This window comes from Dreissena polymorpha, chromosome 8 (assembly GCF_020536995.1).
Source record: "Dreissena polymorpha isolate Duluth1 chromosome 8, UMN_Dpol_1.0, whole genome shotgun sequence".
NCBI classification, from domain to species: Eukaryota; Metazoa; Mollusca; class Bivalvia; order Myida; family Dreissenidae; genus Dreissena; species Dreissena polymorpha.
The window spans coordinates 100,312,594-100,327,006 of record NC_068362.1 but is presented as its reverse complement, the minus strand read 5'-3'; the positions used below and the strand labels follow the sequence as shown (position 1 = coordinate 100,327,006).

Below are 14,413 nucleotides of genomic sequence, written 5' to 3'. Positions count from 1 at the left end.
TTAATGTTAATAGTTGTTTTACAAGTTGCCACCAAACTGTCAAAATAAGCATGTGTTATCTCAGGTATGTGTATACACATACCCGGTTTTCTCACCACTGCACGTGGTTTCGACCGATTTGTTTTGCACGTTTTTCTACGGATCACAGCGATGGCCACGCTTTCAAATGGGTAGAAGGAATCGAAATATAAAATCAATCGTTTTGCCAATTTCTTTATATTCCTTTACAATTTTTTATGTCGTCTGCAATCTATTTCAATTTGAGATGGTTTAAAATTTGCAATTTGGTTGAGAGGTAAATAACAAAATTGCTAAGCCTTTGAAATAGAATTGTGACTCTTATTATCCACCATACCTGGATTGTTAAAAAGTAGTTACGTTTTAGTTATTTTTAGAACTATGTTTAGGATATTTATCCAAAAAAAGGCAGTTGAATAAAAACTCATTTGTTGTTTTATGACAATAATTTTCTGTGAAATGTTGCTAACTTGACCTTGTATATGTATATAGCTTTGTATTTATTCAACTTAAGGTAGTGCATATCATTCCTAACTTTAGGTTGAGATTTTGTAAATTAGTGTAAAAAAGTATTGGTTTTAAACCAAAATACGAATAAAGCACACAAATATTGAATGTCAAAAATGTGTTTATGTTATTCTATCCGTCTTTAGCTTTAAAATGATATATAGTTTGACCATATTGTACCACATTCAATGAAGAAAAACCAAAGCGAAGTTTTAATGAATTTTATCCCCCCCATGAACCTTAAAATACATTAAATTACGCTAGGTTGATTTGCACCTCGCTTAGGATAAAATAATGGTATCGTGAAGCTCGTGCAAAACGTGCACGATCAAAAACAAAGGCAACGGTAGGAAACAGTTCGTGCGAGTTATTTCCTCTCACTGTTATTGTATACAAGTCCAAGTTGATATATTGCAATCGGCTTACTGAATGCCTTATTGTCAGAAAAATAAAACGCCCGGTAAAATTAGCGGGGGTCTTTTTAAAAAACCCAACCCCCTTATTCAACCCTCTGAACATTTTCCGGGCCTATAATATAGCGCCGCATCCCATTCCTAAAATGGACACAAGAAAAAAGTGGCTGTGGTATATATCAACATGTTACATTCAAACATAGGACGTTGTCAAGCGCCACACTCGATAAACTAGACCTGTTAAATATTTTATGTTGGGTAAGTTGAGTAATTGTTTGTCGCACTACGCAAACGTTAATGAGATATTTAGACCGAATAGGAATTATTTATGAAACAACGTAAACTCTCGCACGGCTTATGTAAGCATCTATACACCAGTGATTCATGATTTGAATGTGGGCTAGTTGAATGCAAGAACTATCGGGTCAGAGCATGAGTCTTCTTTCCGTATAACTGATGATGGATTCATTTTAAATGTAATATGAAAAAAAGAGATAATTTAGTTTTGTTATTTATTGTTGTATTTATGCATGATTAAGGCTCATTTGGCTATCCTGAATTGAAATATATTTTGGTCCTCACTACAGCCTTAGTTCAACGATTGAGAGTCACAAGAAACAAATATATACGCAATATAACTATTTGTGTTTCAATTGTGGATACATTTGCAACATATGTGTTCAATTTATTCAAGTTGTTTACGAACACATTTTTTTGCATTTGAAGAGATTACTATTGCTGCTATAATTGGTCGGTGCACAATTTGTTATTGCCACCATGAAGTATTAAATACATGAACGTTATATAAATTGCAGGTCTTGAACAAGTACTTGAAGGGTTTATGCGAACATCGTTGATATAATACATTAATATATAGCACAACTAGTTATAAATCAAAATTTTACAAAAGAAATTATTATGTTTACTTATCAGTATTTGATATGTTTAAATGGTGCGTATAATTTTGCTCGTTAACCGTTGCGTATTATGTCTCCAGTACATCTTCGTATAAACCCGACTCAATTTCTAAAAAAAGCGAAATACTTTGTAAATATATACATTTTATAATGTACTGGCTATCCTAAATTGAAATATATTTTGGTCCTCACTACAGCCTTAGTTCAACGATTGAGAGTCACAAGAAACACATATATACGCAATATAACTATTTGTATACCTACCGCGCTGTTTCCGGCGTTTTTCGAGTCCGATTCAGGGCTACGATGCCCAGTATCCCAAATGCCACGAATGGAGCATTTAAACACGCATAGCCGACTTTGATCCACAGGTCATAGTTATCGAAGCTGTTTGACGGCATTTTCAGATCGAACACAAGCTATAACTGTAGTGGATACGTTTTATGTCCATTTAGTCAATGCCGTGCAGTTATATAAATTGCAGGTCTTGAACAAGTACTTGAAGGGTTTATGCGAACATCGTTGATATAATACATTAATATATAGCACAACTAGTTATAAATCAAAATTTTACAAAAGAAATTATTATGTTTACTTATCAGTATTTGATATGTTTAAATGGTGCGTATAATTTTGCTCGTTAACCGTTGCGTATTATGTCTCCAGTACATCTTCGTATAAACCCGACTCAATTTCTAAAAAAAGCGAAATACTTTGTAAATATATACATTTTATAATGTACTGGCTATCCTAAATTGAAATATATTTTGGTCCTCACTACAGCCTTAGTTCAACGATTGAGAGTCACAAGAAACACATATATACGCAATATAACTATTTGTATACCTACCGCGCTGTTTCCGGCGTTTTTCGAGTCCGATTCAGGGCTACGATGCCCAGTATCCCAAATGCCACGAATGGAGCATTTAAACACGCATAGCCGACTTTGATCCACAGGTCATAGTTATCGAAGCTGTTTGACGGCATTTTCAGATCGAACACAAGCTATAACTGTAGTGGATACGTTTTATGTCCATTTAGTCAATGCCGTGCAGTAGACGTCGTCAGGGAGTTTACACTTTGCCAAGTTCGTTAATTACACCTTGAAACTTGAAACTTGCTTGAAACTTGCTAATTTGAAGAAACGCCTATTTATATAATTATATTCAATGGCGTTGTACGAATCACTAATCTCGTGTTGCCGACCTCGCTTTCTGTTCTCAGGTGTTATTGCAGGTACACATCTTGGTGTGAAGACAGATATACTTGTATGTCGCCCTTCTATTGTAATATGTTCTTTATCACCCGATACGAATCGAGTTATACTGTTCAAGAGGCCTTAGGTTAAAGGAGTTACGCTCTATGGACAGGCAATGGTATTACCATCATACCATTTGGTATGTGGTTAGCCTCTAGATAACCTGGCTAAAAGATCTATAAATTAACAGTTTAATTTAAAGATACAGAATAATAAAGGATTAGGCCACAGTATCACGAATTTCTCGATAAAATATTAAAAATAACGAAAGTAGACGCACTTAAAGGTGTTGTAGTCAATAAAGAAAGGAAATATTTAATATTAATGTATATTTTATTCAAGAATTTGGAAAATTTTGAGATTTAAAAAAATCCATACTTAAGTGAATCTTGTTACCGCATTGTTTATTTGTAATACCATTTAAATGTACAATGGATTCATAATTTTGAAAGCACTAGGGATTTGTTTTTAGCTAAATAATTTTTAGTATGCAACACCAAAAATATTAACGAACAAGAAGTGTGAACGAAACAAGGATTCATTCATTCATTCAATCATTTACGTATTTATTTAATTATTAGTTCACTAAACCTTTCTTCCGCACTTCCTTCCGTTTGTCCGTTCGTTTGTACGTTCGAGCGTTCGTGCATTAGTTTATTAGTTTGTTGATTCGTTTGTTTGATTGCTGTCTGGTTCGTTCGTTCGTTTGTTTTTTTTGCTTTTGATTGTTTCTTTTATTCGTTCTTTAGTTCATTTGTTGTTTGTTCGTTTGTTCGTTAGGTCCTTCTTTCTTTCTTTCTTTATTTCTTCCTTTCTTTCTTTCTTTCTTCCTTTCTTCCGTTCTTTCTTTTTTTTCTTTCTTTTTATTTATTCATTTATGTATTCATGTTTATATGTTTTATGTATTCATTCATTTATTCATTCATTCTTTCATCTTTCCGTCCGTCCGTTTGTTTGTTGTTTGTTCGTTATTTCGTTCGTTTGTTTGTGCGTTCGTGCGTTTGTTCATTGTTTCGTTTGTTTGTTAATTGGTTTGTTCCTTTTTTGTTCGTTCGTTCTTCCATCCCTCCCTCACTCCCTCATCCATCGATCCATCCCTTCATTTGTCCGTCCGTCCTTCCGTTCTCCATCCATAAACTTACCAGCAGAACCACCCAGCCAAACACCTAAACATCCACCCAAACTACCACCCACAGTCCCACATATCCATCCACTCATCCACCCATCCACCCAAGTACCTTCCCAGCCAAACACCCATCTCATACCACCCACCCATGTACCTACCCAGCCAAACAACCACCAACCCACCCAATCCCACCCAGCCTACCACACACTCATCCATCCAACCACCCACCCAAACAACCAAAAAACCACCCACCCACCAAGCCACCCACCAAATCATCCATCCATCCATCCATCCATCAATCCATCCATCCATTCATCTATCTATTTATATATCTGTCTGTCTGTCTGTCTGTCTGTCTGTCTGTCTGTCTGTCTGTCTGTATGTCTGTCTGTCTGTCTGTCTGTCTGTCTGTCTGTCTGTCTGTCTGTCTGTCTGTCTGTCTGTCTGTCTATCCATCCATCCATCTGTTTATCCGTACACCCACCCACCCAACCAACCACCCAAACACCCAAAAAACCTAAACCAATCCACCCTCATTACATTTATTTGGCCTTATGTATACCTATTTGCATGTGTGGGCATTCACAACGGGTTCTTATGTACAAGTCTTCAGGGAAATATCATCGGTATAGTAACATGGCTTTTCACAATATAATACAAAATTAAAAATCTCAAAGACAGCAAAACATTTCATAATAATAATATTTTTGTTATGAAATAACTCAGTAATTTATGCGCAAATTTGGTTTCTATGACAGCACATACTTCATGTAAAATAAAAATTCGCTGGCGAAACATCTATCCATCCATCCATCTATTTATCCGTACACCCACCCAACCACCCACCCAAACACCAAAAAAACCTAAACCAATCCACCCTCATTACATTTATTTGCCCTAATGTATACCTATTTGCATGTGTGGGCATTCACTACGGGTTCTTATGTACAAGTCTTCAGGGAAATATCATCGGTGAAGTTACATGGCTTTTCACAATATAATACAAGTTTAAAAATCTCAAAGACAGCAAAACATTTCATAATAATAATATTTTTGTTATGAAATAACTTAGTAATTAATGCGCAAATTTGGTTTCTATGACAGCACATACTTCATGTAAAATAAAAATTCGCTGGCGAAACATCTAATGCGACAGAAACGCAATTAAATTCCTTTATAAAATACGATGTTTAGTCTGATCTTTTCTGTTGACTTTTACATAACATATTAACTGCCATCACCTAATGCGAATTACTTGTTTTATTATTTACTTAATTGTATTTGTCGTCCTCAGTTAACTCAAGGTGTGTGATTTATCCATAAAATCACTTCTTCGACTGTGTTGTCATCTATACTCTTCAATAAAAAGTCAACGGCGCTATTTTCAGGCTCTTTATACGATTTTTATTTCAAAATTGGATTCCATATTATCTAGGTTTCCACGAACTCTAGATGAGAGTTTTAGAATCTAGGTTGAAATGTTCGTACTTTGTACCGATTTGTAGCGTTTATATTTGGAGTTCAGTTTTAAAAATTACATCTTGAGGAGAATAGAATTCTGAATACGATAGAAAATCAAAGTACTGACAGTACTGGTGTGATGATGCTTTTGAGAGGATGGATATAAAAGCATCAAGTTAAGTTTATCTACATCACCACAATCACCACAATTGTGTATGTTGGTACGAAAAAAAAAATTGGTACAAAAATTTTGCGAAAAAAATTTGGGTATGAAAACAAATTTGGGTACGAAAAAATACTTGGAAACAACAAAATTGGGACCGAAAAAAATTTGGGTACGAACAAAAAATTGGGGATGAAAACAAAAATTGGGTACGAATAAAAAATTGGGTACGAAAAATTTTAGGTACGGAAAAAAATTGGGGGAACGGGAAAGTAGTACCTGTGGGGAACTTGACCCACACTCGCACATTTTCGGCCCTTTCCGTCAAACATCAGATAAGTTCCTCGAAGGCAATAGTATGAATACACATTTCGGATGCGGTAATGCGGTCCTACCTACGCGCGTCAAAATGTAATCGAAATATGTACACAAGTCTGTCAGGCATGATTGAATAAACGAAGAAAATCGTGTATTGATGTAAGTTTTTTTAAGAAATGTGCAAAAAATATATTAAACAAGAGCTGTGTCTGTGAAACACAATGCCCCCTGATGCGCAGCTTTGAAGCCATATATTTTACCTTTGACCTTGAAGGATGACCTTGACATTTCACCACTCAAAATGTGCAGCTCCATGACATACACATGCATGCCGAATATGGAGTTGCTATCTTCAATATTGCAAAATTTGACCTTTGACCTTGACCTTGAAGGATGACCTTGACCTTTCACCAATCAATATGTGCAGCTCTATGAGATACGCATGCATGCCAATATTGAAAAAGTTATGGCCAATGTTAATGTTTTTGGACAGACAGACACTTTATATTTGACATTTGACCTTGGAAGATGACCTTCACCTTCACCTTTCACGACTGAAAATGTGCAGCTCTATGAGATGCACATGTATGCCAAATATCAAGTTGCTATGTTCAGTATTAAAAAGTTATGGCCATTAAAGTTTTCGGACGGACGGACAGACTGATACACTGACTGACTGACAGTTCAACTGATATAGGCCACCCTACCGGGGGCATATAAAGCAATGGCGATATTTTTCTCAGCCACATAATTGTTAATAGTTTGATATCACAAAATGAAAGTGAAAGTTGAACTGTCAAAAATGACAACCTGTCAACGTGTTGTTTTTGCTGGCACGAGAGGGCGATTAAACTCAATGTGTTCACATTTTGACCATAGGCTTTGTCAATGACCTTTATAGTATGGGTAGCTTTGATATTATTTATTGCTATCATGTAACTGCATGATTGTGTATATGTTTACAATACACAAAGCAAAAATAATGATATAAATATACTGATTGAGCTTATAATAACCTGAGAACTATAGTACCCGAGCCGACAATGAACAATCGAGCGATACTGGAAGGTGCAACATCTCTCACGCCCCCTAGCATCGCCTTTAGCAGTATTCAATTCTCAACAGGAAAGTGCTGGAGTCATTGATCCCGAGGGACAAGAAAAACAACTGATTAATGTTCGAAATAAATAATTTGATTAATGACAATTTTATTATTTGAGCCAGGTCACAGGAAAAACGCAGTCAAATCAGTATCCAATTAAATTATTTGTTATTGTCAGATAAACGCTTTTAAGCAAACAGCTTTCAAGCGACTGCAGGCTGATCTGGATCCAAACTGGCCACAATCGCCTTAATGTCTCTGTTACTGTGACACAGTTCATTTAACTTTAAAATGATAAAAAGTACTAACACTAAGAAAGAGTATACAAACCAGTAAGAGTTTGAAATCAATGTTGAATTTCAGGACAGCTTGGTGATCTGCAAATCCCCGATGAAATGTTGATATCGGGTATCATAGTCATTCAATAAGTCGCAAAATGCTCGAATACAATTTATAAAGCACAATGTGACTTATATTGATAACTAAAAATACCAGTATGCCAGTCAACATACGCAGAACATTTAAGTATCACCTAAATCTCATTTTCGATTGATAAATTGCAAATTGGACATAACCGTAAATGTTCAGGCAAATTCTCATATCTTCCTGTTTCTAGTCGAATAGGTGCCACCCCACACTGGAATTTAGCAAAAGCAGATCTATATTTTATGGGCATTTTAGATTTCACATAGTTTTCTGTATCAAAATCATGCTTAAAGATACGATATGTTCTAAGTTTGTTTCTACCAGTACGGGATGGACCTTGTTTACTCTGTATTGAATCTTTCCACTGTTCTATGTATTTATTCATGGTAACAGATTCTACAAGATTACATAATTGCTTCGAAGTAATTGTTGCACATTCATCAAGATAATTCAGCATATCAATACTTCTGAAAAAAGATTTAACAAAAAATTGCCAATTTCTGCAGTTATTATTACTTCTATGACAGCATATTGAGAAAACTTTACTATTAATTCTATTGTCATCCATGCGTTTCAGTCTATGCCATTGCTGTACAACAGATCTCCATTGTTTTACATGTGATGGTTGCCATGATAATTAACCATAGAGAACACTGTTTGGTGTATATTTGCCCAAACCCAAGAGAGAGCGCATAGCACGACTCTGGACTGCATATATGCAAGAGAATGATCTAACACCCCACACTTAGGCCCCATAGTATATGACTGGCCAAACAGTGCTATCATATAGTTTCTTAAAAACATTGTATTGCACTAAAAACATTGTATGGCACTCCGCCGATAGATTTACATTTGGCAATGAGTAACCCAAGGGTCCTGCTTGCACTTTGAGAGACACTTTTAGCAGTAAAATCAAAATCAAGGAACTCATTTAATAACAGCCCGAAGTAAGTTGGAATATTTTAAATACAAAATAAAAATCTAAGAGATAATCGTCTATTTAGTCAAGATGCAATAGTCTCCGATTGACGTGCTGGTATGACAGTAAAGCTGGACCTCGTGCCAGACAAAACGCCACAAACTTTGGCCAAGGGTCTCACGTAGAATAGAATGTCAGTTTTTTACCAGTAACTGATATTTAATTTTTACCGTTTTATTGTTGGCGTTAAGATAATCTTCGTACTAATCTAGATCAAAGAATGATATATATCAACGTGTTATTGTATTATTTGTCTTTGAAATTTGGACCAATATAAGTGAAGTCAAAATTGTATTTATGATTTAGTTCCCTATTTAATACAAAACTATAATACTCTTTAGTCGTGGGTATTAAAACAAATATTTTGTGTGCTGCTGTTGTAATTTGCTATTTCCTTGCGTAAAATAAAATACAATATAATACAAAATTGTAATAATATACAATACGAAGCCACGTCGACAACAACGGAGTACTATTTCTTTTGTGCACATTTTCAGGCAGAGATGTGCAATGCCTTTATTCGCTACTACCCACGTGTAATGGGCTTTGACCAGTGTATCCAGAATGGAACCATCAACCTGAATTGTTAACCCATTTATGCCTAGTGGACTCTCCAATCCTTCTTAATTGGATCAATTTATTTCCATAATTAGGGATGTCTAGTATATGTATTTCTATATTTAAAATATTTCTTACAGAAATTCCTTTAAGCAAACAGAGCAGACCCAGATAAGACGCCTCATCATGCGGCGTCTCATCTGGATCTACGCTGTTTGCAAATGCCTTTTTTTCTAGACGCTAGGCAAACATGGGTTAATTTTTGTAATAACACATTGAATATAACACTCATTCAAGTTTAAACCTTTTCTTAATAGGTAAATATATTAAATGAAAGACATACGTGGCTGAACTTTTTGTTAACATAAATTTCATGCATACTTTCCGATTTAAGTGGTGTAAGACATTCAACTTACAATTGTAATTGTGTGTTTTGCACATGCTGTTTATTATAATCCCAAATTTGGTTAATGTCATCTTAAATTATTTATTTTTTCTTGCTTATGATTTAAATGTTCAGTAGTACATATTTGGTGAAACACATGTATTGTATTACTTTCAAATTGCTATTGTTATTTTGTATTTAAACTGGGTAAACGGTTATTCTGAATTCAGAATAGACGAGTTCAACATAAGTACTAAACAAGTCCCAAAGAAATGAAATAACTTTTGGTGTTTTGCATCTAATAATTTAGTGATAAGAACGATTTCAATTCAATTATATTCATTTTTCAAAACAACCCGCTAGACAATACTACATGCCAATCATGGCATCAGTTAAACCTTTCAACCAGTGTGCATAATCCGAATATCTGTATAATGGCAATTTAAGATCGTGCTATTTAGCGCTATAAAACCGTTCACAAACAAAGCATACCGATTATATTGTATTAAAGAAAGAAATTGATGCATTCATCTTTCAGATGTATTGCTAGTTTGGGATGATCGCGATATAAACGTAATAACGGAGTATGTATCTAGGGTAAATAGAAATTTCCATACACAACAGTTTATGCATTTATTGAAACAAATGTCTTTCAGTTAGATAAATGTGCTTTTCTGTTAGCATAATGGATTTCATTGTTTTCAATATATTGAATTGTTTTATGGGGTCACGTGCTTTATTTTTCTAATAACTTTCTGTTAGCACTATATATTCGGCTTATTTATGACAATATTTACCTATTGACTTTTTAATGTAAAACCATGTGTATTGTGATGCTTCAACATCAACGCGATATTTTAAAGTTTATCCCCGTTGACATTGTATATTTTTATAAAGCTTAACTTGTTAAAACACTATGCGGTGTAAACACTAAACCGTTAGATTTCTTCGTGTAACACAAGTGGTTTGCACGTAAATTGTCAATTGAATTTAATAAATGTACAATTTAAAATTGTAAGTAATAACTAACAGAAACGCACGCTATATACGTTCTGAAAACAGCGATATAACCTAAAGCTCGCCAGGTTTTCATTTGCTAAGTCTTCTGGAATTGTGACATGGCATCTTTAATAAAGTCTGTTTGATAGACGAATCCTTTTATATAGCTCTACACATTTGGTTGAGGTTTTATTCCTTAACAGCCGCGCGAGGATCTGAAAATGTATGTAAGATTTCTTCTCGCTCGTCGCAATCGTCATCTACGAACAGTTTCAGTTCAAATCCGTAAAACTGACCATTCGTAACCGACGTTCCATTATCGCTCGTTCCAACCTACAAATCACAAAATGTCATGGTCACGCCATTAACGCTTACTCGTGGTTCCGTCAAGTAGCACCTGTGCACATTCGGTCCGTTCACTCGCTGCCTCACGGAGTAAATCATTCTCTGTCTGAACGTGATGTCAGTTCCTAAGGGAACAAGTTCGTGCTTCAAACCTGCACTATAGGCTAGTTTCAGTTTCTGTTTGTGCACAATAGAGGTGCCTTCGAGTATCTCTAAAACTCCCTCCACAGCCCCCTCGATCTCTGGAAGAAATATATCAATAGCACTCAAGACGCAGTCCTCTGATACCATGAAACTCAAACCATCTTGTCCTCCGTTATACGCCCACGGGGATGCTATAGTCTTACACCTGTAGAACATGCATTTCTTGCTTGCAAGTTTCCTTGGTTCGTCGATGAATTTCGAAACGTTTTGCTTTTTAATACTTGTTCGAAAAACGCTTACTTTTTCTTCATTGGTGAGGACATCGTCGAGTGCTACAACATCGCTCATCTCGTCCAACGTCATGGAGGGAAATCTTATCAAGCTTATAACTTCTTCACCCAACTCCTTTCTTATAGCTCGGACAGTTTGTTGAATTCCCGCAGTTGTGCACCTTTGAGACGCCCACTGCTTGTAAGCGAGGTAGATATCGATTTCACTTGCATTGAACTGACAAAGTTGCACTATTTCTTTAAGCCCCGCCTGTGTAATTTTGAGAAAGGACTCCGATTTCAATACCGTTTTAGATTCCCTCGTGATGAACTTTAAGCATTTGCATCTTAGATCCGCACAGTCAAAGACAATGGCCTGGTCCAGGATTGTACACACGTTGTCAGGGTCCATATTTAGATCCATGTACGACCTGCATAAATTTTCCAGGCATGGCACGTCGTATTTCTTTGCCGCGTAAAGTAGCAACAAAACCGTGTCCTCATTAATGCTGACCTGGTCCCCGTATATGTATCTGTATATAAAGAAAAGACAAACCGTTAACATAAACATAATTAAGTATAAAACACTAAACAAAAGACGTCTTTTTTGATAGTTAAAATTGACACGCCATTTTACAGAGTTCTTGAATATATCATACAAACAGACAAACGTTCTCGCATCAGTTACTAGTCAAAATATGAATAAGGAAGACACGCGTTCTCGGTTAACTCAAATAACTTAATTTTATTTTATAAAGCCACTTGGTTTAACCACATCATAAATATCAAATAGCGCATTTCTATACCCATGGATATTCGTTTATAAATGTACAACAATAATTAAATACAATGGAAAGTAAATAGTGTATCGGTTCAAATTATACAAACACGCACATTAGAGTACATAATGACTACAAGAGTGCCAACCAATCGCGAACAAAGTAATGCTCATAGCCACACAATTACAAACCGTAATTTAAAAAAAAATGCAAAACATTATCCACCTCACAAACATCGCCAACGTAGATGGCTCAATATCCGGAATAGGAATGACGTCACCTGTCTCCGCGAGCGGTCCGCAAAACATAGCATAAAAAACCGGACTTCGGCTGGCCAATATAACTTTATGACACCTTATCTCGTGTTTCTCCTTTCCGGCCGTTAGTGTGACGTCACATAGAGCCTCGTTGTCAAGCATTTTTAGGTTCGCTTCGGCAAGCGATTTCGAAGAAAGCCGGCTGGACGCCATTTCTTAAATATAAATAATTCCTACTTATGAACGCACTGACATGTATACAACGATTGTAAAAGAAGTTGTTTTATTAACTGTTAGTTGGCTTAAAGGAAAATGAGATAATAATTTGTAACTGGTTATTAGTTTCATTACTATAGACATTACGCATAAAACGTAATTTTAACACAATAACATAATTGCAAATTCTTCTGTATTGTCTAAACTATGTATTCAAGTGTGGTGTACTTTGAATTACTATGTCCCACAAAAACGAAACGAACAATAGATCGGTCATTCATACAAACCTATCAGGTTGATGAAGAGTCCCACAAAAACGAAACGAACAATAGATCGGTCATTCATACAGACCTATCAGGTTGATGAAGAGTCCCACAAAAACGAAACGAACAATAGATCGGTCATTCATACAGACCTATCAGGTTGATGAAGAGTCCCACAAAAACGAAACGAACAATAGATCGGTCATTCATACAGACCTATCAGGTTGATGAAGAGTCCCACAAAAACGAAACGAACAATAGATCGGTCATTCATACAGACCTATCAGGTTGATCATTATGAAGAGTATAGTTGTTGTTGTAAATCTGCACGACAAGGAATATACTTTTTGAATTCTGTATTTATGGTTATCCTTATCATTGCAATACGTTACCTAATGGCTGCTTTCGGTTTCGAATTTCCTGATATCAGGTCCTCTCATAATGTCACCGTTCTCTTCCTGTTGAGAAGATTATAATGGAACATAAATGCGGAAGTTAAGCGAGCAATAAAACCTAAAATGCGAAAAAATGCTAACTTCCCAGTGCACTATTTATGAATACAGCATACCGCAGTGTACGTGTAAACCACTTGACTTAAGTAATTCATATAAACTTGGTTTATTTACAGTGACATTTTCTTCCGTAGAGCAAAACTATCAAACCGATATAAACATGGATACATCAGTTACTTGTTTATTTTGATAAAAATTAATTGGTTAGCATTGTACGTGATTATATGTGAATATATTTATAAGAAACAAATTGTGAATCATATTTTATTGAATAATCTAACGCGCATATCCAGTGTAGTTGTAATGCATTGTATGTACAGTTGGCGATGTTTGTCGTATGTTCTAAACTAATGTACACAATAAATAACGTATAATTAAGTTATTTGCGTTAATTTTAACTGTTGTGTTTAGTGTCAAATGATAAATATATGTGTCTTGTTCTGAGAAAACTGGGCTTAATGCTTGTGCGTAATGTGCCGTCCCAGATTAGCCTGTGCAGTCCGCACAGGCTAATCAGGGACGACACTTTCCGCCTAAACTTGATTTTCGGTAAGGAGGGACTTCCTTGAAACTAAAAATACCATTAAAGCGGAAAGTGTCGTCCCTGATTAGCCTGTGCGGACTGCACAGGCTAATCTAGGACGACACTTTACGCACATAAATTAAGCCCAGTTTTCTCAGAACAAGACACAATTATAAATATATTACTTGCAGTCAGTCAAGTATGTCCCGCGAAATCCGATAAAAACATGAAGTTGGCAACAAACTCTATAACAACCTCAAATACAATAGTGTAATCTCAAAGAACGAAATGCTTGTAAAGTCAGATTTGAATAAACACACACTTAGAATATTGCCAAGTATTTGGCATAAACAAAACAATACTCACATTTACTTATATACCTAACAGATGTATTACCGTGATAATAACATTAATCCAGTTCACGTTCATATTCGCTTTATACAACCCGGTTTTATACAAACGATAAACTGAAATA

General features: G+C 35.5%; 2 protein-coding genes across 6 annotated transcripts in view; one reads left to right on the top strand and one right to left on the bottom strand.

Annotated features, from left to right (window-relative positions):
• The window catches only part of LOC127841497 (tyramine beta-hydroxylase-like), an 80,814-nt gene extending 69,604 nt beyond the window's left edge, over positions 1–11,210 (top strand). Inside the window, exon 8 of the mRNA XM_052370365.1 lies at positions 11,172–11,210. The gene's annotated coding sequence lies outside the window, so the exon portion shown is untranslated. The remainder of the gene's footprint in view (positions 1–11,171) is intronic.
• Positions 1–14,413, bottom strand: part of LOC127841496 (BTB/POZ domain-containing protein 6-like) — a 79,162-nt gene that overhangs the window by 63,626 nt on the left and 1,123 nt on the right. The window contains exons 1-4 of one of the 5 annotated variants that reach the window (XM_052370362.1): positions 14,305–14,362; positions 13,296–13,361; positions 12,393–12,639; positions 11,172–11,921 (exon numbers count right to left, since the gene is read on the bottom strand). In XM_052370362.1, coding sequence (XP_052226322.1) covers positions 11,172–11,921; positions 12,393–12,637 — 995 coding nt within the window. In that variant the 5' untranslated portion in view covers positions 12,638–12,639; positions 13,296–13,361; positions 14,305–14,362. Of the gene's footprint in view, positions 1–11,171; positions 11,922–12,392; positions 12,640–13,295; positions 13,362–14,304; positions 14,384–14,413 lie in introns of those variants that run through there. The other 4 variants (XM_052370361.1, XM_052370363.1, XM_052370359.1 and 1 more) reach the window with 4 other exon arrangements.